Source organism: Chaetodon trifascialis, chromosome 5 (assembly GCF_039877785.1).
Source record: "Chaetodon trifascialis isolate fChaTrf1 chromosome 5, fChaTrf1.hap1, whole genome shotgun sequence".
Lineage (NCBI taxonomy): Eukaryota > Metazoa > Chordata > Actinopteri > Chaetodontiformes > Chaetodontidae > Chaetodon > Chaetodon trifascialis.
In genome coordinates this window covers 15717106-15743544 of record NC_092060.1, presented here as the reverse complement: position 1 = coordinate 15743544, position 26439 = coordinate 15717106, and the positions used below count along the sequence as shown (strand labels likewise).

At 43.1% G+C, this 26439-nt stretch overlaps 3 protein-coding genes across 6 annotated transcripts; 2 read left to right on the top strand and 1 right to left on the bottom strand.

Annotated features, from left to right (window-relative positions):
• Window positions 1-805: 805 nt before the first annotated feature.
• On the top strand, window positions 806-6584 carry rbm22 (RNA binding motif protein 22). The gene is made up of 11 exons (XM_070963053.1): window positions 806-898; window positions 2217-2270; window positions 2378-2407; window positions 2592-2724; window positions 2811-2911; window positions 3126-3298; window positions 3553-3753; window positions 3937-4101; window positions 4532-4620; window positions 5432-5560; window positions 5795-6584. Exons 1-11 carry the CDS (start codon window positions 845-847, stop codon window positions 5947-5949), a joined length of 1284 nt encoding a protein of 427 aa, XP_070819154.1. The 5' UTR covers window positions 806-844; the 3' UTR covers window positions 5950-6584.
• An 11-nt stretch (window positions 6585-6595) lies between these two features.
• On the bottom strand, window positions 6596-11993 carry LOC139331549 (myozenin-2-like). Its single transcript, XM_070963054.1, has 6 exons — window positions 11899-11993; window positions 11278-11374; window positions 10026-10189; window positions 9391-9472; window positions 8527-8710; window positions 6596-7188 (listed from the first exon to the last, which is right to left on the bottom strand). Exons 2-6 carry the CDS (start codon window positions 11366-11368, stop codon window positions 7005-7007), a joined length of 705 nt encoding a protein of 234 aa, XP_070819155.1. The 5' UTR covers window positions 11369-11374; window positions 11899-11993; the 3' UTR covers window positions 6596-7004.
• A 1711-nt stretch (window positions 11994-13704) lies between these two features.
• Window positions 13705-25352, top strand: LOC139331642 (soluble guanylate cyclase 88E-like). Of its 4 annotated transcripts, none has more exons than XM_070963243.1 (19): window positions 13705-13793; window positions 13900-14105; window positions 14223-14363; window positions 15145-15284; window positions 15422-15556; window positions 16233-16356; window positions 16985-17104; window positions 17204-17288; window positions 17681-17767; window positions 18496-18613; window positions 19197-19326; window positions 19524-19670; window positions 20365-20511; window positions 20596-20752; window positions 20834-20943; window positions 21066-21155; window positions 23570-23728; window positions 23835-23972; window positions 24165-25352. In XM_070963243.1, the coding sequence occupies exons 2-19, from the start codon at window positions 13986-13988 to the stop codon at window positions 24315-24317; spliced, it is 2301 nt and encodes a 766-aa protein (XP_070819344.1). In that variant the 5' UTR covers window positions 13705-13793; window positions 13900-13985; the 3' UTR covers window positions 24318-25352. The 4 variants fall into 4 exon arrangements, with proteins under 4 accessions (XP_070819344.1, XP_070819343.1, XP_070819345.1 ...); XM_070963242.1 differs by having other exon boundaries at window positions 17204-17321; XM_070963244.1 differs by having other exon boundaries at window positions 13708-14105.
• The last annotated feature ends 1087 nt before the right edge of the window (window positions 25353-26439 follow it).

The window sequence follows — 26439 nt, the reverse complement described above, 5'->3', positions numbered from 1 at the left end:
ACAGGTGGATAGATAAACAGTAAGTGGACTACACAATTGGCTTATAGAAGCTCACACATGGCAGCCAATCAGTCTGTCTGTCTCACTGAGACACACACACACACACACACACACACACACACACACACACACACACACACACACACACACACACACACACACACACACACACACACACAGAGGTGGGAAAAAAATGCTCACATCCTTTACTTAATCAAAAGCAGTACCGCCAGGATGTAGAATTAGTTCAAAATCTTGCATAAGTACGAGTTCAGAAGCATGATCAGCAAAATGTATTTGGACTTTCAAAAGTAAAAGTATTCATTTTGCACAATGGCCACTCTGATATTGAAATATCAGAGCTGTAAGTTTGAAATACTTTATTACTGTTGGGTTGCTTATTAAGAATATTGCATCATATTTTGTAAGCTGATAATAAGTTTTGTGTCTGAAATCTTAATATGCAATGTAACTATAACTGTCAGATAAGTGTGCTGGTGTAAAAAGCACAATATTTACCTCTGAAATCTGGTGAAGTACAAGCAAATAGGAATGCTCAAATTAAATGCAAATACTGTGCAAAGAGTAATACTAGAGTAAATGTATTATATCCGTCTCCACTGCAGATGCCAGAGTTGTTAAGTTCACTGCCAATATTGTTTCTCTCCTTATATTTATATTTGCTTCTTATATTTACTTCCTTTTCTTAATTAGATTGCGTCTGATAGTTTCTTGAAATAGGGCGACACCCTAAGGTGAAACGTGGCTCTCTGGCGCGGTGCATTGTGGTCTGACACCTCTTGTGTCGTCGGTTGTTTGGCCCGTTTGGCTCACGCTCTGCAAAATGGCGACGTCCCTGGGATCCAACACCTACAATAGACAGAACTGGGAAGACGCGGTAAGTTTAATCGGTTTAATAGTTTATAGGACTGGAAGTACTACTAAAATAAACATAATTTCACCTATAACTCGAGGAATCGACATAATCATATTACCTACCAGCTTAGCACTAACTTGGCGGGTTTGCTTGGTAGCTATTTAGCCTCCCGTTAGCTAGTAGTAGAAGCGTGGCTGCTACCTTCCTAACATGTCACGGTATAATAACGGTAATTCATAAATTATCACAGTTTATTTTGGAATCAGTCTATCAGTAATGCACTACAGATGATCGACGATAACATCTGAAGTTGGACTAAGAACAGACTACCTTGGTTGATTTAATCTTAACGTGTTTTGTGTTAAGGTTAGCTGTCTAAGCTAATCAAGGCTAGCATTAGCAGGCTAACAATAATAAAACGAAGTCGCGTCAAGTAACGTTGGCCAGCCAACAAGTGCCGCTCATAACGATGTTATGCAGAACCTAGCTAATCTGCCACACATTCAGGTTGTTATTTCTGATTATCTCCGCAGCAATGTCAATCTCATTAAGATTGAAATATAATGTTAGCTTAGCAGGCGCTCATAGAAAATGACCATATGAGCTTGCCTCACAGGTCAATCACAGCTTTGTGTAACGACTTAAGAAAATATCAGAAAAAATGAGAACTGTGTTATAAACCGTTCTCAATTGTATGTAAAATTGCTGATGTATTATTTCAGCCAAGCTTGTTGTCAATCGTCATCATTCAGACAAGCTGGTCATTGTAACGTTAGTGAGAAACCAACTTAACATTTGAGCTAAACTGAAGTCGTCATATATCTACCAGATCTTCACTCTTCAGTCTATTGTTTGCAAATCAAAAATGTCTATTTTTGAACCTCTGAAAGACTACAGTAAAGACTATATAAGGCAACAAGTTTGTTTCCTCTCTTGAGCCATGACACAACAGGGCATTTGGCCAGTGTTGGTTTTACTGTGACATCAGAATATAAACTTTGCAACCCTACGCCGTGTCGTTGACGTTTGGGCCATAAGAGCTGCTTATATTTAGGTGTAGGTGCTGATGCTTTCAGTGGGGCGGATTAAGTCAAGGTCGTTTTCAACACTCAGATTGAAACAGCATCCCTCAACAGATGGCAAAGTATGAGTGCGCAAGTCCCAGTGCACCCCTTGTATTCACACATGTAACTTCGCCAAGGTGCCCACAGCAGAAAGTGAAAGATAATAGCAGCCAAGTTACTGTTTCAGATAACGTGCGTCCAGGGACTGTCGGATGAATAATAGATACGCTGTTTGGTTGTTACTAAATTAACATCTATTTTCCTTTGTCTTTCAGGATTTTCCCATTCTGTGTCAGACATGTTTAGGAGAAAACCCGTACATCCGTATGGTGAGTGAGCGTTACTGTGTCATCATGATGAATTGGATTTAAGTGGTTATATTACATACAGTGTTGATACCAGTGGAGCTCAGATATGTTCATGTTTTTCTTTACAGACCAAGGAGAAGTATGGGAAGGAATGCAAGGTATGTTTGCATTAATACAACCCTGATTCCCAAAAAAGCTGTGACGATCATATCCTGTTATGTTTTACTCAGTGTCACAATTTTCTTTTGGTATCAGGGTTGTGCTTTTGGTCTTGGTTATTCAGCACACAACATAGTTCATCTTAAATTTGACTGCTTATTGTTTTCATTATGTGCCCATCAGATCTGTGCTCGACCTTTCACTGTGTTCCGATGGTGTCCAGGGACACGAATGCGTTTCAAGAAGACAGAGGTCTGTCAGACCTGCAGTAAAATGAAGAATGTTTGTCAGACATGTCTGCTGGACCTGGAGTATGGTGAGTTTCTGCAACTGACCCCCTGTTTCTTATGGCTTGCATATAGCATATAACTATGTGAGTTTAACCCCCCTTTTGTTTTACAGGTTTGCCCATCCAGGTCAGAGACACTGGGCTATCAGTTAAAGATGAGGTTCCTAGGTCAGACGTGAACAAAGAGTACTACACACAGAACATGGAGAGAGAGGTATGATTTGTTTTCTGAAGCAAACAAATGTTTTTCATGCAAAGCTAATTCTTTGTCCCCAATTTCAAGTCCTTAAATATCAACTATCTGCTTAAACAGTCAATTATTATTTATTTTTCCTGTATACTTGGCAAGTAGTTTGTGTTTCTTTCGAAGGTTGGGATTTCTTTTTGTCACTGATCCCTCATGTGTGTTTGGACTTCTGTGTTCTCAGATAGCCAACTCTGACGGCACACGGCCAGTAGGCCAGCTCGGTAAAGCACCCAGCTCTAGTGATATGTTGCTGAAACTGGCCCGGACCACACCGTACTACAAGAGAAACCGGCCACACATCTGCTCCTTCTGGGTGAAGGGAGAGTGTAAGAGAGGAGAGGAGTGTCCGTACAGGTGAGTGACACTTCCTTAAACACCTGACAGCTACAGTTCTGTAGGGTTCAAACTTGGTACTGTGGTGAGCAGCAGTGTGTGCTCAAGCTGTTCATTTATCATCATGTGTTTCTCGTTTTTATGTATCAATTTAAGCTTAATAGTGCTTGTATTTACAGGAAAAATAGAAACCGATCTGCTCTTCTGGTTCAGTTTGACTGTATTTTCCTTATATCTGTTCCATTTTTCTCATTCTGGTTCTTCTTTTCACACAGGCATGAGAAGCCCACAGACCCTGATGACCCTCTGGCCGATCAGAACATAAAGGACCGTTATTACGGCATCAACGATCCAGTGGCTGACAAACTGCTGAAACGGGCCTCAACTATGCCCCGTCTGGACCCACCGGAGGATAAGTCCATCAGCACCCTCTACATCGGGGGTTTGGGAGATACTGTCACAGATGGAGATCTCAAGTAAGGATTTCACTTTTCATTACATGCTGTTGTACAACTTCCTGTGGCCATTGACAGTGAGTTTTACTCATGTTGTAAATATAGTAGATGGTCATTTCATTGTCATTAAAAGGACTGTTACAGTTTTATACCTTTTGTTTCCAGTGTTTAGAGTCAATTGGACATTTGTCTGCTTCATTGCAGGAGTCATTTTTACCAGTTTGGTGAGATTCGCACCATTACCATAGTCCAGAGGCAGCAATGTGCCTTCATCCAGTTTGCCACGCGGCAGGCAGCTGAAATGGCAGCTGAGAAGTCCTTCAACAAACTCATCATTAATGGACGGAGGCTCACTGTCAAGTGGGGAAGGTAAGAAGCTGATCACAAAGGTAAAAGTTGGGCATGAGGGTGTCAATCAGCAACCTGAGCCCCAGATACTGAGTCCATTCTCATGCAGTCTCATGCATCGTGCAGAACCCAAACAAGCTCCTCCTGCCATCTGGTAAAAATTCTTAGCATCCATACAGCCCCACTACGCGGAGCCACTTGGGAGGAGATGTAATGATTTGCTTATTAAATGCTGTGTTTGAAAGTCAGCGCCTGGAGTAATGCCACCATCACAGCCACAACTGAAAGCAAACTACTGTCTGCAGTGATTTTCAAACTATTAGAGAGCAATATTACAGTGCAGGACACTTTTCTATTCTTGATCCAGTTCTGCTGGTGTGTCATTTAGTGGCATTTATTTAAATAACTGGTGTGATTCATACACATGTAACTTAAATGGTTTGTTTTTTAGATCTCAGGCAGCAAGAGGGAAGGAGGGCATCAAAGATGGTGTCAGTGAGATGGGCACCAGGCTTGATCCTGTACCTGGACTTCCTGGAGGTGAGTCTGCAAACAGATTTTGTGTGTGTGTGTGTGTGTGTGTGTGTGTGTGTGTGTGTGTGTGTGTGTGTGTGTGTGTGTGTGTGTGTGTGTGTGTGTGTGTGTGTGTGTGTGTGTGTGTGTGTGTGTGTGTGTCCTTTGCGCACGTAGTCATGTGAGCATAATTTGAGGTATTGTTTAATTTTAGCATTGTCTAATAAGGTATCGATTTGTGTCTTTTTTTGTTTTGGTCATGCAAAAAAGTTGGGATGCCATAGAAAACAAGTACAACAGAATTTAACTTGCTCATCCTTTTTGACATAAACTCAATTGAAAACAGTACAAAGACAATATATTCAGTATTTTTCCTCACCAACTTCATTGATTTTTGTAAATCTATGCTTATTCTGAATTTGATGCAGCAGCAACAAGTTGGGACAGGAGAAAGTAAAGACTGAGAAACATGTGGAATGCTCCAAAAACACCTGTTTGGAACATTCCACAGGTAAACAAGTTCACTGGTAACAGGTGATAGTATCATGATTGGGTATGAAAGGGGCATCCTGGAAAGGCTCAGTCAGTCACAAGCAAGGATGGAGCGAGGTTCACCACTATGTGAGCACATAATTGTATAAAGGATGTTACTACACAGGCTCAGAAACACTTAAATCATAAAATCATTGTTGGTGAACATAGTTTGTTTGCAGATGACTGCATTCAGTCACTTTTTTCGCAATGGCTGTTGTATGTACTAGAAGAAATAAAAATGGAACTATCGCTGAGATGTATTTGCCACAGTTTCTTTAATTCTATTTCTCTGTGTGTGCCACAGCTCTTCCTCCTCCACCAGCCTTAGATGAAGAGGCTCCTGCAAACTACTTCAACCTGGACCCAAGCACCTCTCCTGCTGTCATGAACATCGCTCTGCCTCCGCCTCCCGGTATCAACCCGCCTCCTCCAGGTAAAGTCATCACCTTCATCACAAAATTGCAGTTTACATCACATACATAGTAAAATATGTCAAATATGAGATTGTAAGTAAACTTCATAATGTCATCAACTTTGGTACTGATGTGTTATTATTGGTTTAAACAATTCATTTCATCACCATCATTCATCATTTAGCACGATGTAAACAAAAACAGTGAGGAGAGGTGCTTAATGCTGTATTATTTCCTTTTATTTGCTTAATCAGGTTTTGGGCCTCCAATGTTTCACCCCATGGGACCCATGGCTCCACCTATGCCCCCTCCAATGAGCATGAGACCTCCTGGTCAAATCCACTACCCGTCCCAGGATCCTCAGCGCATGGGTGCTCATGCCGCACATGGCTCCCGTCATGGCGATTAGCTGCTAGAGTGAAATCATACTGTGATTACGTGTCATTCTTATTCTTTCGTCAAACCTGGCCAGGTGCTTTCACCTCAGATGCTGTTTGCGGGTCTGAAACCTGCAGACTACTCCTGTGAAAAAACACACTGCGTAGAAAACAGTTTCTTACAGCCTAACATCGGATTTATTGTGCCACCTGCAGTGCAGTGAATGAACTGAACGAGGACCATCTGTGTCTGGAGAGATGACAGCCAGGATGTTACAAGATGAATTGGTCACTACTTGCAGTTAAGAAGTACCAGAACAGCATCTGAACAGTGGAAGTTAACATGGTAAAAGACTGGAGACATGAGAGTGCCGGCCGGTGTGATCGGGGCCATATGGTTTTTACAGGCTCCCGTTCTTGGAGCAATTGTACATATAAACGTGTATACTGTTGGTTAAACTTGTATTTGTCGCATCATGCAAAGTATCACATGGAGTAAAATTCTGAGGAGCATTTTTAAACCTGTTAATTGTCAGTTACGTTGACTTTTTTTGTTTTTTATTTGACACAATCTTAATATTCCACAGCATAACAACTTAGTTTATTGTCAGGCTTTCTTTGAATCTTGTTCTCACTTTGTCATTAAAATGACACAATTTTGTCAATCGTTTCAGAGTGCTTATTCATTCATACTTGTGCTGTTTTAACCGCTGTGTAAGAGCATCAGTACCTCCTGCAGTGGCTTTGACAACAATGGGGGATAAAGGTGCAAGTGTCAGATGGAGAATGGAAGGAGCGGGAGTCAAGTATTGAGACATTTTTGGGATCAGGCTCTGCTATGGGTGAAAGACGGGTTCAGCCTGTGGCAACATTGCTCTGGACTCTACTGTGGTAGTGAACTGATTCCAGCATCCTGAGCTGCTGATCAAACCACTCAGCAGCAGCAAACCACTTCATATTTCATGCAGGAGCGCTCCTTTTCTCTCCCCCCTGCAGTGCCTCAGTGATTAACAGAGGGATCATCTTTGTAGGAGGAGAGGAGCGCAGAGTAGGTCAGAGCTTCAGTCTTTAGCTGATCAGGCCTTTTTCATAGTTCGTTAGATTCAGGGCTGTAATCAATTCCCCATCCCTTGGGTGCTCTGTTGAAGTTGGGCCGCCGACACATGCGCTCCTGGGCGATGCCAGGCAGCTTCTGAGGCTCCACTGCCTCAAAGTTAATCACTGGGATCACCCTCTTGCTGGCCATAGCGCCCCCGAATGGCATGGCAGATCTGAGAGACAGAGGAGAGGTTATACTCAGCAGGCTCAGTGCAGTGTTTCATGCTCCTGGTAGAGGAAGACTCATAAAGAGGGGAAATCTTTAGATCTGTGGTCCCCAACCTTTTTTGCGCCATGGACCGGTTTCACGTAAAGCAATAATTTGAACGAATAAAAACGAATTATTAAAAATACAGCTCACCATTACCCTGAATGTAGTTGTAATTAATGGGAGTTTCTCTTCAACGAGAAGGCTTCATTGCCTCATTTGCGAGCCTGTCGCCACATATTACGCAGAGCTTACCTGAAGCGATAAACCCGTATTTTAAGTAGGACTGCTGATATTGTCTCTTAAATGTAGCTTTCTTTTTCTTGGAAGTTGTAGGCTCTTCTTCTGTCTCATCATTTACCCCTTTGCCCTTTGCAAAGAAGCTCTCCAAAGACGTTTGTTTTTCACTCATTTTTACTACTTTGTGGGCTGCTTTTTTTTTTTTTTTTAAACTATCGTCGAGCGGGTTGACGTGTGCAGAGGCACAGGCGGATGCACCTAATTTTCAAAATAAAACTTTCAGACTCTGATGATCATTCAAATATGTTTTGTTCAGTCTCTCTGTGCGGTCTGGTACCAATAAATGGCCGGTCCTTGGGGACCGCTTTAGATGATACATAATAACCCTGTCTGGTCATCGCTGATTTTGACTGGTCTTGTTCACAGGGGGAAAAATAACACGTGAGATTCAAGAGGACTCAAGCAGGATGTGTGCTCAACTTCCACCTTTTCTACTTGTGTAGCTGCTGAGTTCAGATTTAATTAAGGCATCGCTTCATAGTAATCTTGAGGGCGTAAACAGATCCCTCCACAGGGGGTACAGTTCCACACTGGCTGGCAGAAACTGAGTGATTGACAGCCTTAATTGAGTGAAGTCTTGAGTTTGTCTTTCACATATTCTCCACTTCTCCATCTGCCCAAGCTTAACCTTTTGTCCTGCCGTGCTGGAATGATGTAAGTCCTCGGGTGCCATGAGAAAGGTGATTCTCTTTCGTGCGTAATCTGTCTTGTGGGGGGCATTAAAAGCTTGCGGCCCCACCAGTGGATCATCTTTCAAGAGCCATGATTCAAAATAGCCATCATGCAGAGAGAAAGAGAGAGAGGGAGACTGGATTCATTTTCAAATCGGAAACATGGAGTGGAGCCAAGGGAAGAGATGATGGTGATGGGTAACATGGTTCGGTCATCTGTGGGTCTATTTGAAGATGAGTGGGTCTCAGTGCCTGTGCTTCCAACTGAGAAGGATTTAACAATTCATGGTTTATTTGGGTGAGCTGAGAAGTGTCTGGTAAGGCAGATTTACCTGTTGAAGCACCTGTAGTTGGCAGGCTGTAGTCCTTGTGGGAGCTGGGGCAGCTGGGTATTGAGGGCGTTCAGGAGCTCGTCGTTGCCTCCCAGGGCTTCCATCCATGGGGAGCAGTAGGATTTAGGGATTACGGTTGCGTTGAACTTCTCATGAGGAATTTTCTTCAGAGGGCCAGAATATCCTGACAGAAACAAAAGTCTGATGTCAGAGGGTGAAAATGACATACCTCTGTGAGTAAAGAGAAAACAGTGTTACTTTAATTTGGACTAATTTTAGCTTTACATTCAAAGGAAGCAAATGAAGGTCCCCTGTGTTGAGAAAAATGGATATTCCTTTGGTTTTGAAACTAATTACAAACCCCATTAGATAAGTTCAAAAAAAGCGAGCCCCGACAAAGAACAAATGGATCTCATATACATATAAATTCCTTTGATGTCACTCCTGTCAACAATAGGAACTACAGTAATTAGATCTCAGTGTGAATCCCAGATAATAAACAAAGCTTAGTTCACTGTCAGTCAGATCGGAAGCAGCGCCTTCTGTCAGGCCAAATACACAACGGCGCTCAGTGTAGATGGTTACAGATCACTGCGCTCTGCAAACTGCCAACTCTCCTGGCGCTGATAATGATAAAACTAATTTATTTGTTCAGTACATTTCCATATAAAAAGTGAACACTAGCAGATCAAAGTGGGATACAGTGTGCATGCATTGCCCAAGCACTGTGCTGAGTCCTATGGCTCATGGCAGTCTGCGCTAATCCGTTCATCACCATGTATCACCATTTACCTGGAGCAAGGACGTCAGGACTGCCCTTCTTTGCTATAGTCTTCTGAAGGTTCATGACCAGGCTATGCTTACCAGGGACGGAGAAAGCCTGGTTCTCTTTTCCTCCCTGTGGCTCTGCGATGATCTGTGGGGGAGGTGCGGACTCTGGATGGAGCTGAGAAAGTTGGATTTTATTTCAAGATTTGCATACATGCCAAAAGGTTAAGGTGCAATAATCATTAGAGTAAGAGTGAACAATAAGGATTAGGAAGAAAAGGATAAAGTGTAATGTCACATTTGTAGGCAGATTGTGATTAAAAAAATCATGGTACAATTGTAATTGTGGTCATATACGGTCACCCTGGACAGAGTTCATCATCCTGATGGTCTGAGGGAGGAAGTTTTTCTATGCAAATACTTTAACACACTTATCTGAAGGGGTATTCCACTGATTTTTACACATGAAGCCTGCGAAACTGACTTCAGTCTTTCCTCGCAAAAATAGGTGTTTCCACCCTGGAAACACCTGTTTTTGCAGATGCAGTCAGTGTGGTCAAAAGTTAAATATTTGTTGCTGCACTCCACAGAACATTGGGCAGTCATTATACCTCTTATCAGTTCAGCACACTAACAAACTGTCAAGCATTAACAAGGTACCAGAAACACATCATTGGGTGTTCAGAGGATCAAATTAATTATGTGTTGAGCTCCATCTCTCAGATCCTTACAGTGTTGGTGTTGTAAGCACCATTGGCAGCGTTCTCCAATGTGAACCTCTCGACCCGCCTCTGTCTCTCCTGAAACATGCGAGAGCCTCGATTAGATGGAAGGTTGAGCTCCTCCATCATCACGTCCTTTGGAACGCTGATCTTCTTCCCCAGGTTCAAGCCCTCTGGCACAACACGACAGATAAACGGAGGTGCTTTAATAAGTGATTACATTTAATATCCCTGTGCATTTTCCAGAATGGCAGTATCAGAGCAGAGACATCTACTCGCTGCAGGTTGTTATGCTATGTGGCACGGCATCAGGTATAAACATGCATCCTGACATTTGGTTGTTGGTGCAAACGCAATGATAAGAGAAACTGCCTGATATTTGGAAAGAGAGGGAAAAGTAACAGACTAATAAGGACCTTTGGCAAATCTTAATGCCTCCTCTGATCTTCTTGTTTCTGGTGACTTTGAACAGCTGAGGGGCATTGAAATAAAAAAGCCAAACCGTGCACAGCATCACTAAGTTGGTATCTGCACAGCTTTTGCTCCAGGTCTCTTCTCGTGTTCTATCATGGCACAGCAGAGGGTCTGAAATAGCCTCGAGATGATGTCAAGGGCTGCGTAATGTGTGTTGTGGTCCTGGGTTGGCATGGGTAACTGGGCATATAAATAGGATCTTTGGATGAAAGACTAGTGTAAGAGCGGGTGGCCCTCTTCCTCGCACATGAAAAGTGTTGAGAGAAGTCTGGGCATGTGCCACCCTTGAGGAGCTGCCTTTGATCGGCCTGTGTAAAATTCAGTGGTGGGAGTCACATTTTGCTGAGTTTAGGGGACTCAGTTTCAAAGCTTAGCTGGCAGACAGCACTGGAAAACAAACAGTGCAACTGGGATGGTCCCTGCTGGAATGTTTGGAGAATTTCAACAACACACCGGCACTCCTGGGATTTGGGTGTACTGCACTGCATGTGTCCCCAGGCAGTGGACTAACACACTTTGATGTTTGGCTCAATTGCATCTGACAGCTCTGGCTGTGATCACGCACTATGACAGTTTGAATATGGGCGTAAATACACACAAGAGCAGAACAAGTTGTTGATGTAATATGTAAACCAGTTTGCAAACTAATAAGTGTATTAGCTTACATACTAATACATGTATAAATATAATCTAATACGTGTATTCACTTCTTTTCAGATGTCATGACAGTTCTGTTTCAAAACACACGTCAGCTGGGACCAAATCCAATCCATGCATCCAAACTTACTTCCCCTGGCCTCCAGAGACAGAGCCTTAGCCTGCAGCATCCTCTGCTTTGTTATGTTATCCAGGCCAGACTGCGTCGTCATCATCATCATCTTCCCCTGATGGACACGTTTCCATGTGATTTATCATAAGGATTTTTCCAAATTGTAGTGTGTTTAATGATACTACTACTACTTTGTTCTATCATTTACAACTAGAAATATCTAAATAAGACATATGACTTCTTACTCAGTGACAAAAGCAAGAAAAACACACATCTATGGGTTTCCTGTACATTCTAAACATATATAGATAGATATACCACAAGCCCTGAATTAAAAGCGTTATCAAGGACATCTCCATTTTCTCATGAGTAAATGACTTCAGAAATGTGTTTCTCCTTCGTGGGTCCAGGCAGTGCCTTTCCTGGTACTCTGCCTGAGCTTCTAAAATTACTGTACTTCCTTGCTTGCATGTGTGAAGCATATTTTTTGCATTAATTTCATGTGTCACGTTGCAGCAAAACCACAGCGCATCTTTACATTTTTCCTGTTTATGGCTCATTAGAGGTGGACCTGGTGCTCTCTGTCACTGCTTGTTTAGATAGCAAACGCCTGCACACTCCCCTCACCTCAGTCCTTACCTTTGACTCCCTCCTGTCTGTGTGTCCGGTGTTGGAGCTGGACTGGACGGGCAGGTGGTTTATCGCGCTCTGGAGCTGGGATGCTTCCACGCTCCACTCTGACACTCCTCAGCAGAGAAGGAACAGTCTGTACAAAACTCATCCCAGGATGCCTGAGGCGCTTACCTCACTGGGTTATTTTAGCAGAGGGATAAGAGAGTGAGGATGGATGGAGGGAGTGTTTGGGAGGGGGGGCATAAAAGGACGATTAAGGGAAGGGGCAAGTAAAAAGATTTACATCGTGACCTCCAGCCTCTTTGATAATAAAAATCTGATCCCTCCTGTGTGTGTGTGTGTGTGTGTGTGTGTGTGTGTGTGTGTGTGTGTGTGTGTGTGTGTGTGTGTGTGTGTGTGTGTGTGTGTGTGTGTGTGTGTGTGTGTGTGAGTGTATGTATGCTAACAGCTGCTGTCCAGACAGGGACACTGGACTCTCAAAGGGGCCAAGCATCCAACCTCTCCACTGCAAACATGGACACACAAACACAATTTCTTGTCTCTCTTCTGTAAAGAGCTTTGGAACTGATCTGCCATATAGTTACTTACAAACACGCTCGCCATGTGTTACCCAGCAGCTATAGAACTGATGAGGTCGCTGCCATCAGATGTCACGATCGGGGTCAAAGGTTAAACTGCGTGGCAGTTTGCTCCTCCATTTTTGACAGCGTGAGACCTTTCACGTCCTTTTCTTTCACGCTGCTGTGAGTGTGGCCATTCTTCATACTTCTCAGCAGCTAAGTGGTGGAAACAACAACACAATGTTTTTGCTTGTGTGTTTTCATGCAAGAAGATCACCACCTGACCAATGGTGACAAACGAGAGCTGGGTCAGGTCGACTGGCAGCCCATCGCTCCTGGTCTGCCGTGGAGGAAGGACTGACCATGGATGGGTCAAAAAGCGGGAAAGAATTTCACAAATGCATGGCGTGTGCAGTTTCCCCCTCAACTCTGCATGTTTTGTGTAAAACAATTGTGACGAATAAAGGAATTCTTCTTCTTCTTTGTTTATTCGTTGGCTGAATTCTGCAAAATCTTGCACGTCATGTTACACTGGAAATGATGCCCTTTAACTTTATATCTGGCTGCCCTTTTTGAACTAAAGCTAGTCTTCATTGAGCCCCCACCCAAACAGATTCATTGACCTCAGCAGGAGCCTGGAGGGAAAAAACATTTTCCTTATCCCTGTTGAGATTGGATATCGATTTCACACCTGCCCTGCCCCACAATGCCACTATCCCCTCAGCGGGAAGCCTCCCGGCCTCTAAAAGAAAGAAATGTGGAGTCATCCTGAGTCACAGAAAATCATCTGCAGACACAAAATTGAAGTTGAACAGTTGCTGAACATTAAGGGTTTATTTGAGAGTGTTTACTGAGTAGAAAAAAAGCAATTTTGCAGAGTAGGTTTGCAGCCTCCTTTCAACAAATACGACTTCAGCTATCATGTGCTGCCTTAGGTATTACAATCAGTCTTTTGCTTGACTAAAACCTGTTGTTTGTTACAATCCATGACAAATGGTGTTATTATGACAAGTGCCTATTGGAAATTCATTTTTTTGAAACACAATGGCAAGATAAGGAATACAGGACAAATTCTCGTGACTGGTGTCATCTGTGTTTGAGAGGTGGCCTCCGCAGTGTGTTCATGTCACATAGAGAGAGGTGCACGGCCACCAGGCCATGACAGCTGACACAGGAACAATAGAGGCCTGTTCACACTCAAGGGCTTTCGCGATTAGGGCACCTTTAAAACCATTAGCCTTGTTGGCTTTCAGATGAAACCTTATTTGGCTGGCTAGTCTGAGGAAGGAAGACTCCACAAGAAGCGTCGAGAGCAAGAGACAACAAAAGCGACAATATTCAGTACATGGCTTTTTATAGCTTGGTGCTGAAAGCTAAATGCATTAAAATTCAGATTGCAGCAGTGAGAAAAGTCATCATTGTGTGAACTTTTCTTATTCGCTTGCAGGTGCCTTTGGGAGGACTGTTGGAAGTCAGTCAGTTGGGGAGCTGTTGTGACAGTGCTCAGCTCAGGCTTCAACCCAGAGAGGCGTAATGTACGGGCTGCTGTGTGAGAGTCTTCACGACTTCATCAAGGAGTCGTATGGAGATGATGTGTGGAAGCTGGTCAGAGAGAGAGCAGATGTCAGGTTACACTCCTTCGTCACCCACCAGGTACAGTGTATCTGAAATGATTCTGCATGAAGGCTGTGAATGTTGATGTATTTGCTGTCTGTCTGTGTCAAAACATATGTTTTTTCATATATTTTCTTTCTGTGTGTGTGTGTGCAGGTGTATAGTGAGAGTGTGATTCCCCGCATCGCAAAGGCAGCCAGTGGAGTGACAGGCACACCCTACAATGAGCTGATGAACTCGTGGGGTGTCTACTTCCTGGGCTTTGTCGGGAAATATGGCTATGACAGGATCCTCAAGGTGAAAAGAGATCTCAAACCCAAAACGCTTTTTTTAAGAAAATGATTCAATTCATGCGGTTAACATTGACACTTGTGCTTGTGAAAGGTTTTTAAATCTTTGCTTTCTTCACGAAGCATGAATATGTCACATAGATGTGCTCCCTTTAAGATTCTACACATCTTTAAAAATAAGGGGTCATCAGTGGATTGCTTCCACTCATATAGGCATTGCAGTTTATTAATCCACTGCTCATAGCTTCTGCCCTGCCCTTATTATCGACCAATATATTTTTTGAATATTTCTGCAGGGCCATGTTTTTAAAGATTTACGATATTAAGAGTACCATTATACACTGAGCACTCCAATACCATAAAACCATTTTCAGGGAAAGTAGGAGCTAAATATGACAGATTTTTAGAGGGGTACCAGGGGGCAGTTTAGTATTGCACTTGCATGAAGTTGCAGGACTCTCCACAGATGTACTATGAGAATAGTAGGTTGAACTACAACTTAACCTAAACAATAAGAAAATAAGTCATCAGTCTTGCCAGGAGTGTGTAAGTGAGTGTATCGTGAGCTGTGTGTAAAAGCAAGAATCAAAAAGCAGTGGACAGACAAGTGAAGAGCTGGAGTGTCCACAGAGGGTGGCATGGTGAGAGAGAGAACCACAGGTCATCTTAAATACAGGTGAGCCAGGCAGCACAGGTGGGCCACGGCTCCTTCAGGCTGACTGCAGGCAGCCTGGAACAGAAGCCGACAGCAACTACAATAACAATGACCTGTCACCCTCTGCTTTTAGGTGCTGGGCCGTCATGTACGTGACTTTGTCAATGGCCTTGATAATCTCCACGAGTACCTGCGCTTCAGCTACCCCAAGGTGCAACCTCCAACCTTCTTCTGCCAGGAGGAGTCTGCCACAGGAGTCACCCTCCACTATAGGTCTGATGCAGGGAGGAGGAGGAAGGCAGAGGGTTGGGGTGGGAGACATAAAGTATGAAGAAGAGGATAAACAGAGAGAGAGAGAGAGCTGTGTGATCAGATTCTGATATTGAGTTTTCTTCCTCTGTGACCTGCAGGAGTAAGCGCAAAGGCTATCTGCACTACGCCATGGGTCAGCTGAGGCAGATGGGGAAACAGTTCTACGACACCGACATCCACGTGGAGGTGCTGTCAGAACAGATGGTTGGAGACTACTCCCATGTCACCATGAGGTACACGCACACTCATGGAACGTTTTCTTTATACTCAGCGGTGTGGCACATTTATTCAAATAAAATAAATAACATATATAGTAATAATTGTAATTTTTCTATTTGGCAGTTACGGTTACGAGTCACTTTTCAGATTTATGAAACCTTGTGCATCCTCACATAAAACCAGTGGCTACTCTCAGGTGTCTATGAGCTGTTAGCGGTTGCACAAAAGAGACATTTCCCTCTAAACTTCTCTGATGGCTTCATTTAGATCACTGCTCAAAGCCAAAAGGGAAATTAGCCGATATTTAGCAAAAGAAATGGCAAAGATTAGAGAGAGCAGGACTTTGTTTTTCCCTCTTTCCTACCTAATTAAGTATCTCACATTGCCTCAGATTTATTGTGTGACCCTTTGGAGGGTAACAGCACTATCAATCTAATGATGAAATGTAAATAAGATATTAGTCACAGGGGCCATTTTTCTGCAGAATTAATACTTTTTATTTTGATAATTTACAGTTTCCTGAAAATACGTCTGTATATTTACTTAAGTAAAATTTGAAATGTATCACTTTTGCATGTCACAGAGTACTTTTACGGTGTTGTATTGGTCCTTTCACCAAAGTAAAGCATCTGAACAATTCTTCCACCTCAATTTATAGTACAAAACATACTGATCTGTATGTCTGTGCAGGCTGAACTTTGACAACTCAGCCTATCGCTACATCATGAAGGAGGATGAGGAAGAGCAGGAGATTTTGCCCATTACCTCAGACTTCTTCTTTGAGGTCTTCCCCTTTAACATTGTCTTCAGACAGGTAAGGTCACTTATCCTTTATTGATCCCTGTAGAGAAATTCATTCTTGGCATTCAGACCACACCAAGTATTAGGAGCAGTGTGTACGTATGGTTTTTGATGGAAACCAGAGCTCCAGAAACATGGGGAGTACATGCAAACATCAAACAGAGAGGACCTCCTCTGGCCAGGGATTAAACCCATTCTTGCTGTGAGGCAAAGGTGCTAACCACTGGGCCAGCGTGCTGCCTGTCATCCCACTGAGTCCCAGTCCTCAACGGTGGCATCCCCAGAAATTTTTCATTGGGGTGGAAAGACAGGGCCACTGCAAATCTTTGTGTTGCACACCAAAACTAAAAGCAATAACTAAATTACAGGAATCCTATTATGCTGTTGTGATTGATAGACTAGTTTACAACTATATAGATATAATCACACACTGATATACTTTGGATCTCATTTTACAGTTAATGTTACTAATTATTTGATGTGCATAGATTAATACTTTTGAGTTCCACTTTAATCTTGTGAGCCAGCAATTGTATCGCGGTGGCTGTGGCCGATTACCCCTTCCACTGCTCCTAACCTCACCATGAATGAGATGAAGCATTGGATGAGTGAGCAGTCACTGCAGTTCTTTAATCGTTTAGGACATGGTGGTGCATAACGTTGGCTCAGGCCTGGCTACTGTCTTCCCTGATCTGGATGGGAAGAAGATCAATGATGCTTTCTTGCTGGCTCGCCCCCTAGTGGAGTTCACCTGGAACATGGTAAGACATCACATGTTCCCAGGGACGGTTTCAACGTGTTCAGAAATAAACAACATGCGGATGAGTGCTGAGATAACTGATTTAGTAATCTGTACACAGATCATCTCCCACCCCAACAACCTGTTTGAGATCATGTCCAAGGAGCCTGTGAAGAGAGAGAGGAACCTTCACAACCGAGTCCAGAGTAAGAGTGGGAGCGATGTAAAGACCCGCAGGGGTGTGTCTCTGGTGGGCAAGGACTCGCTGGCTTGTGGTCAGATCAATTTCACTGCAGTCAGTTGCAAAAGACACACTCAATTTCAGCTTTATTAAATTAAGAAAAGAGCAGGTGTGCAGTAAAATGGACGTCTGTCCTCGTACGAGAGCTGAACATCAACATTCAACCTTGAAAACATTGCTGAATTAAAGTTGAGAGCTTAGGTTGTCTTGCAGTGGCAGAAATGGAATTGTTTGATGTCTTGTTTCAGCTCAAATTGATTGAATTTAGTGGAACTGAGGCCTGCTTGTCATGGGTGGAGGCTGTGAATGTGAATGTTCATGGCTCTGATAGTTTAGGCTTGCCCTGTTTTTCCACAGATTCGGACTATGAAAATGCCAATCGCTCTGCCGACGTGGACGTGGAGCTCATGGCTTTCCAGTCCATCATTGGAGATGATTATAAAGGTCATGACTTTTCTTTTATCTAAAACACACATAGCAAATAAACACTGAACTTTTCTGGCTGACAATGACAACATAAAACATAAAATTAAAGACAACAATACATTTAAAGACCAAAGAAACTCAGTTTAAGGGGATTTTTAGGGAAATATGCTTATTTGCTGTCTTGTTGGGACTACTCACGTCACCAAATGGGTGAAACAGTTCGCCTGGCTCTGTCCAGAGTTGACAGTAATCTGCCTACCAGCACCTCTGAACCTCAATAAGAAACATGTTCTGTTTTGTTTGTTTAATTTGTACAAAAAACAAAGTGAAAATTATTCTATGGGGGGATTATGTGCTCGACTCCTCCTTAGCTGGGAGCAATGACTGTCTGTGGGACACTCCAGGAGGTCAAGAAAAAGTCCACCACAAAACCTGCTAAAAGCCTTTAATTGTCATTACCTTTAGGCAGAGCCAGGTTAGCTGTGTCCACATGTTTTCAGTCTTTATGCTAAGCTACGCTGATAACCTGCTGGCTCCAGCTCCATGCTGAACATACAGATATGAGACTGGTATTGATTTTATCATCTGTACTCAAAATGTCACACTATTCCTCTAAAATGCTGAAGTGCTAAATCCATTGGGATAACACTGTTAACACAATTATTATCTATCTGCTGCTGAAATTTAACCTAAAACACCTCTCTAAAGGTTATTCTTGTTGGCATTTCATCATGCTCCTCTTTTAGACGGTAACAGCGCTAATGCGATGGAGAGTTGGGGCGATGGGAGCCGCTGCCTAAAACTAAAAGGACAAATGAGATACATGCCAGAGTGGGAGTCCATCATCTTCCTGGGAACCCCAGTGTACAGCCCAAACACACACAAATACACGCACGCACGCACGCATGCATGCACCCATAGACACAGATCTTTATTAAAACGCTGCAGTTGAAAAGTAAAACATTGTACAAAGCAGCAAGAGCTAAACTGAATTACGAGGCTGGAAATAAAAGCCTGGGCAGTGAATCAAATCAGAAGCCCATTCTAACAGCACTTACCATGCATGAAATGAGCTGCTAATTAGCTTGTAATCAGACAGTGCAGCTCTTGTGAGCCTAATGGGAACCCATTTGCAACTGAGAGTGTTTTCCACAGAGTACATTACCAAAACATCTCCCTCCTCTTCTAAAACATTTTGTTTTGCAAGTAAATGCTCTTATGCCTGTATTGACAACACGACTGAAATGTTAAATGCCACATGACATGCTTTATTTATATTGCAGGAAACTAAAAATAATATTTCTCAGAATGAATCCCAAATTTTAAATGGATGCTGCCATTGCTATTTCTAAATAGATTCTGTCATTGTTTAAGTATGTATATATTATTAATATTACCATTGTTGTCTTTCATTCTTCTCTGTCTGTATGTGTATGTGTGTGTGTAGGATGGAAAGCCTGAGTGCTATGTTTAAAACCGGCCTGTACATCAATGACCTGAGCATGCACGACTCCAGCAGAGACCTGGTGCTGGCGGGCACGCAGCAGTCAGAGGAGCTGAAGAGAGCTCTCATACAGGTTCACTTTGCTCTCAAGTGCAGCTGCATTTTATATGTGTGATCAGCTATTTTGTCACTCTGCATTATGCAAAGTTGCTCTGAAGCCCTTCTTTCAGTCTGGAAGCCCCAGATCACCGACCGCCCACAGACCTGAGATGAAAGAAATAGATGCAAATTTACAGTGTTATTCTGTCTTATTCCCCATTGTGAGTAAAGGAGCAAAAGAAGTCCAGTAAACTGGAGGAGAGCATGAAGATGTTGGACTATGAGATGAAGAAGACTGATGACCTTCTGTACAGGATGATTCCCAAGCCGGTGGCTAAAAGGCTGCGTAAGGGAGAGCCGGCTGTAAACACTTGTGAGGTTAGGACTGAAGATAGAGCCTCTTACATACGGCACCCTTTGTCCATGATTAAGTCACAAAAACAATAGTCTTTTAATATTTACTGATCTTTAAAACAACCGTTTATTCCACTTTGATGGCTGTATGGTAAATAAGAAGCAGCAGGTTAGGTTAGCTTGGAACAAGCATGGGAAACAGGAGAAATAGCCAGTATAAAGACAACAAAACCTGCCCACTCCCACCTCCAAAGCCCACTAATTACAAACAAGAGGTTAGGCCACATGTTAATTACTGAGCTCTTGAGGTGCTGTTAAGCAGATTTTGTAACCTGCAGACAGAGGCAGGCTAGCTGTTTAGAGGCTGGCTGTGTCCTCCTGTTTCTACGCTAAGCTAAGATGACCTATTGTTTCATATTTATCATACAGGCACTGACCCAAAAATCAGCTGTTTCCAATTGAGGACAATCCAGTGAATCAAGTGGTGTTTAGCCTGAAATTTGCCCACACACACACTTAATAAAATCTTCTGAATTCTTACCTCTTTAACAGCTGTGCTATGAGAGACTTTTTGCTCTAGTTAAATTCAGGTTGATTGATGGTGCAACAACAAACTATAGGCACAAATTTGGCCCATGGTTGCCTGCCTCCCTCACCTCTGTGTGTGTGCAGTGCATAATTCAGCCCGCTCATCAGTTCTTATCTTTTTTCTTTCCAGGTGTTCCCAGATGTGACCATTCTTTTCAGTGACGTCGTGGGATTTACTCGCATTTGCAGCCATATCACTCCAATGCAGGTGGTGTCCATGCTCAACACCATGTACACACTGTTTGACACGCTCAGCGAGAAGCACCGCGTCTTCAAGGTTTGTGTTCGTTTCCCTGCCTGTTTAATGGACGTCATCCATAAGTGCTGCTCTGTCACGGCTGCTGTTCCCGCCTTTTTCCAGGTTGAGACGATTGGAGATGCCTACATGGTGGTAGCCGGGGCTCCAGAGAAGACAAAGTATCATGCTCATAACATCTGCGACATGGCGTTGGACATGGTGCGTTCCATAGACCATCTGAAAGACCCCTCTAATGGCAACAATATACAGATTCGCGTTGGTGGGTAGAAGGCCTGTGGACCTATTTGCATGTTTATGTCTGTGTTTGGCTAAGTGGACTAACCTGTCGTTCTGGTGGCAGGGATCCACTCTGGGATGGTTGTCGCAGGTGTGGTGGGACATAAGATGCCACGCTACGGTCTGCATGGTGACACAGTCCACACTGCATCTGCCATGGAGAGCAATGGAAAGGTAGGGAAAGATAATGAGAGATATCCGCTGATGTGAGAGAGAAATGAGACTAATCAGCACTGTGTGTTGTGACTGAAGCGTGAGTTTGTTGTAATTGCCTGCTTGTTCTTCATCTTATTCAGGAGATGCACATTCAGCTCAGCAGCGCCACCTATGAGCACCTGAAAGGAAGTCACTTTATTTTTGAAAGGAGGGGCACCATTACCATCAAGGTTGGGGGTTCACCTGTTGCCACAGCAACTACACTCACCACATTCACTCACATGTAATCAATATAATAATAATAATAATAATAATAATATTAATAATAATAATAATAATAATAATAATAATAATAATAATAATAATAATAATAATAATAATAATAATAATGGGCTGCACGGTGGCGCAGTAGGTAGTGCGCGTGCCTCACAGCAAGAAAGTTGCCGGTTCGATCCCCGGGTCAGGCGGGGCCTTTCTGTGTGAAGTTTGCATGTTCTTCCCGTGCATGCGTGGGTTCTCTCCGGGTACTCCGGCTTCCTCCCACAGACCAAAAACAGGCTCATTAGGTTAATTGATGACTCTAAATTGTCCGTAGGTGTGAGTGTGAGTATGAATGTTTGTTTGTCCTTGAATGTGGCCCTGCAATCGGCTGGCGACCGGCTCAGGGTGTACCCCGCCTCTCGCCCATTGTAGCTGGGATGAGCCCCCCGCAACCCTGAAAGGGATAGGCGGTATAGATAATGGATGGATGGATAATAATAATAATAATAATACATTTTATTTGTATAGCACCTTTAATTAAGACATAGGTTGAACATAAAAACAGGGATAGAAAGTGAATGTAAAATATGGAGATGGAGAATAAAACCCACTTGATATTAATACTAAAATACGAGAGAATATGGATGAAAATAAAGTCAATGTATAACATGGAATAGAAAATAAAACCACAGAAAAAAGCAGGGCAAAGCACAGAAGTTTCAGGCCTATATCAGGAAGTCATGGGTTGCTAAATGCTAATGTGAAAAGATAAGTTTTGAGCTTTATTTTAAACATATTAGTATACTATATAATAGTGAGCTGCTTCCCTGATATCCATAGGTAGTGTGTTCCAGAGCTTTGAGGTGATCTTTTGGCTGTTTCTGGAAATCTCAAATAAACCAGCAGCAGATGATCACAATGTTCTTGAAGGCAAATAACAAACAACAAATTTAGCAGTGTAGCTTGGTTCCAACCCATTAAGGGCTTTGTTTACACGGAGGAGGGTCTTAAAATCAATTCTGAATGTTACAGGAAGCCAGTGCAGAGCAGCTAAAACTGGACTAATGTGCTCTCTGCTGTTGGGTCTGGTTAATGGCAGAGCTGCAGAGTTTTGAATGAGCTGAAGTCTCTCAGGGTTGTTTCAAGCCCTGCCACCGTTGGCTTGAAATAAAGGCACGAATCAGTTTTTCAGCATCTCAGCATCATGCTCACACTTTAGCTTTGCTTCCAAGGTGGAAAAATGAAGTTTTTGTCACCTTATTAATGTGGGAGTTGAATCTTAGATCTGAATCTAGGATAACACCAAGATTTGTAACCTCAAATTGAATCCAGGGAGTTAATTTCTCCAGATTATTAAACAGCATTTCTCTTTTTGCTGTAAAGCCAACTAGAACGATTTAGTTTTGTCCTCATTTTAAATTCAAGAAATGATTCCTCATCCATTTATTTATTGCTGAAAGACAGTTAGTAATGGAGTCTATAGCTGCAGCATCATTTGGTGAAGCACAGATTGGCAGTTGTCTGTCATCTGTATAATGATGGAAGCACACATAATGCTCTCTAATGATGTCACCAAGTGGCAGCATGTACAGTGAGAACAGTAATGGACCGAAACATCTGCCAGGTGCAACCCCAAAAAAGAAACTGTTTAAGATGACTGATTGATCAATCGTATCAAACGCTTAGGTCTCAAGGGACGAGAATTGAGACCATATTTTCATCAGAATTTAGTCTGAGGGCCTGTTTTGGTGTGGTTTATTCTCAGGCCTGACTTTAGTTCCTCCAGGACATTACTTTCTTTGAGAAAGAACTTTTCCAGTACGATTAGCTGTAGAATATATGAGCCTCAGACCATAACGATTTGACCATGTTCAGAACACCTCCATTCAAAACATAAATACGTGTTATTTGCTCATCACACAACCTGCCTGAATCTAAACACTGAGGCTGTAATCTATGTCAATGGATGATTTGTTTTTCAGCAATCAGAACATTTCTGAATCCATATAAAATAATAATAACTCACAACGTCTTGGCTCTGGGGAGTCAGCATACTTAGTATTCAGAGCCGGTTGTTGCAGCTTGCTTGTTGATTTGCTGGTCTATTTTATCACAGGGTCTGACTTTGAAGCTGTACATTCAGTGATAATTGCAGCAAAGTGACTCCCAAAGGTTTCTGGGGCAGCTGATTGCGGGTACCAATCTCATGAAAGCAACACTAATTTTTCATCAGGGAACTTTCAGTCTTGAAAATCTGTCACCTGCTCCCCTCGGAACAGAAACTGTTCCTATGAGCAAGTGCTTTAAAATGTTTTTCTATATATCAGGAACCTTTATGTCCAAACCTCTCTGTCACTCTGTCCTTCTCTTCATGTATTTTTAGGGGAATGTTGAAATCGAGACCTACTGGCTGAAAGGCAAGAGGGACAAAGATGGGAATGCTCAGGCAGCGTGTCCTCAGTTTGAGTCCCAGACCATCAGCAAGGCCATCAGCAAGGCCACCATCTCAGGCCCCGAGGCCGCAGGGGATGAGGGAGGACTGGTAAAAATCCAACTCAGATACGCTCAAATGACATAAAATCTCATTTGCTTGAGTACTGCCATCATCATCTCTGATTTCGTGACTCTCGTCCCAACTTTGCCCCCAGGTATTCCCTCTGGTGGCAGGGGACGATGAGGACGACGTCAAGTCGATTCGCTCTCATCGTATCAAAATGGAGATTTCAGGCCATTCTCTGGAGGAGTCAATGGAGGAATGCCGGGTGGAGGAGATGTCGGTTCATAAGGTGAGAGAGAATAATTGGTAACGGATTTCAAGATTGCTGGACTCTAAATGACTCTGATTTAACTTCTCTTTTTTTCCAATTTTACTTTGCATCACATCTGCTCTAATAGTAACCTTCCTGGGCGACTGTTACTGCTGTTTTCACACATGCTGTTTTGTTACTGTCTGATAAAATGTGGTCATCCTTCCCCAGTCCCACTATAAGGACGCTTTACAGGACAGCCTGCTGGACTCTCACCTGGAACTGGACTCACCGGAGTCTGACGGCAGAGACTCCATCATGGAGTCCCGCAACAGCTCTTGTGACTCCCGCTGCTCCAAGAGTGCCATGTGCTCTGTGTCTTGAATGAATGAAGCCAGTAATTCACTTGTCTTACTGTCTCTAAAGTGCTTCACGTACAACTCACTGAAAGCATTGAATAGACGGCCAGATGCCAGATAGGAATGCAGTTTTTGCTGTTATGTTTGCCTTTTTGGAGGAGTTCTTGTGGTGATGCCATGATTATCTCTCAGGACGTGTTGTTTGTACATGGACTAGTAATGCTTGAAATATCTACTGGACTTGCGTCGTCTTATATTGCAGAGCCAAATCATTAGTGCCTGTTAAGCTCAGACAATACAGAAGTCAATCGCAGCTATCGTTGATAAGTTCACACTTTGATCAGTTTAAACAGCTGCCTTGGAGCTTTAAAAGCTCTATGAGTGAGTGGAGACTTCTCCAATTTATGTCTCACAGCTGAAAGCAATTGCCACTACAGCTTCTTTGCTGCAGTGTAACATGTTTTAGAACCACTGTCACGTGGTTCAGCTGGACAGAAGCTCACTAATTTCCTCCGCTGTTTGTTCTGCTGCACCTCGTAGATTTGTCATCTTGTTTCATCCCGTGAAGAAATCACTCTGAATCTCTCCTCCGTCCCTCTCCCTCCTCTCCCCGTCGTCTTGCATGTCTGAATTCATTGTTCTGTATCAGTCTTGTCAAATACACACAGCCACGGAACAATGTAAACGCTTGTCAGCTCAGTGAAAATAAAGCAAGATGACTGCTGAGCCGAGCGTGGATCCGTTTGTTGTTGTTTGTCTTGTCACTCAAAGGCGCTGGCATTCAAACTCACATTTACCTTTGCATGTATCTTACACTTTTTTATTCCTCACAATTCTCCATGAATGTTTGTACTGTGTCTACACAACTCGCATGGCATGTATGCATGTGTGCTTGCATCTCACACAGGAAACCTTTGCACAATCCCTTTATCGCCTTGAATTTTAGCTTCAAAATGCATCATAAATGTATTTTTTGGTATGATGTACTGTTCAGAAATCCTGTTCCTGTTACTCCAAAACTCAAGAGAATCAAACCAATGTCTTATATATAAGTCAAACCAACATCTCAAATTTCATGCTTTGGTTCAAAGAAAATGTCATAACTATCTGCCTAATGATGCTGGGTCACATCCATAGATGCCACTAAAATAACAACAGCGTAATCCTAACACAAATACACTGATAGACAGTCAAACATCAGCTATCCTGGTCCAGTGTCCCAGTCAGACAACATTCCCCACTGACTGGTTATCAGAGGAGCTGCACTTATAGGTGGCATCCTCACGGTCCATGCTGCATGTGTTGGCTGTGCGTGAGTCTTTAGGCAAAGAACCGATGGAGCAGTGGAAGCAGAAGGCGTAGAAGAAGGCAAGCAGGAGCAGCAAGCACACGACACAAAAAATGACGACAATCAGGATGCTGTGCACTTGCATGTGCACTTCCTCCCATGGGAGCAATGTGGTGGAGGTCAGGAGGCTGGAGGGTGTCTGGGTAGCATTGAACCTGGGTGATGGAGTCACTGTAGGTGGCTTCACGGAGGCCAGGAGGGTGATTGCTGGCATGCTGGGAGGATGTCTGCCCTCAGTGGCTTGGGGATACTTTGTAATAGCTTTAAGGAGAAAGACGTCTTTTAGTTTGAGTTGCCATTAATAAGTGACATTGATAAGAGGCAGCAGTGAGTTCAGTTCAAGTGGAGTTCAAAGTAATTATGTCTAATGATGAATCGACCTGCTGAAAGCAACAGACAAGAACAACAGCATCAAAACTTTGCAGGATTTTCTTAACAAAATGCGCTTCTGCACAAGAACAAGCCACGTTACAAAAATGATTCATGCCAGCGACATCACTTCCACATATGCAATAGCAGCAGGTTACTCTTCCTCCTCACAGACAGCCAAACACAAACACGGTGCCTTTAGTTCTTACGTGGAATGTGCTGTCGTCCGGTCTCTCGGAGCAGGACCCAGGCTTTCTCTTGATGAGCGCAGCTTGGGAAAATGAAAGAAATGGAGGGCAAGAAAGGGAGGGCTGGACTGAAGAAAAGAGGTGGCTGCTGGACCACGAATAACAGGGGAGTTGCTATGGCAACCCCTACTGAGGGGCCACTAGCAGTTGAAGTGACATCATGTCACCTGAAGATTACCAGT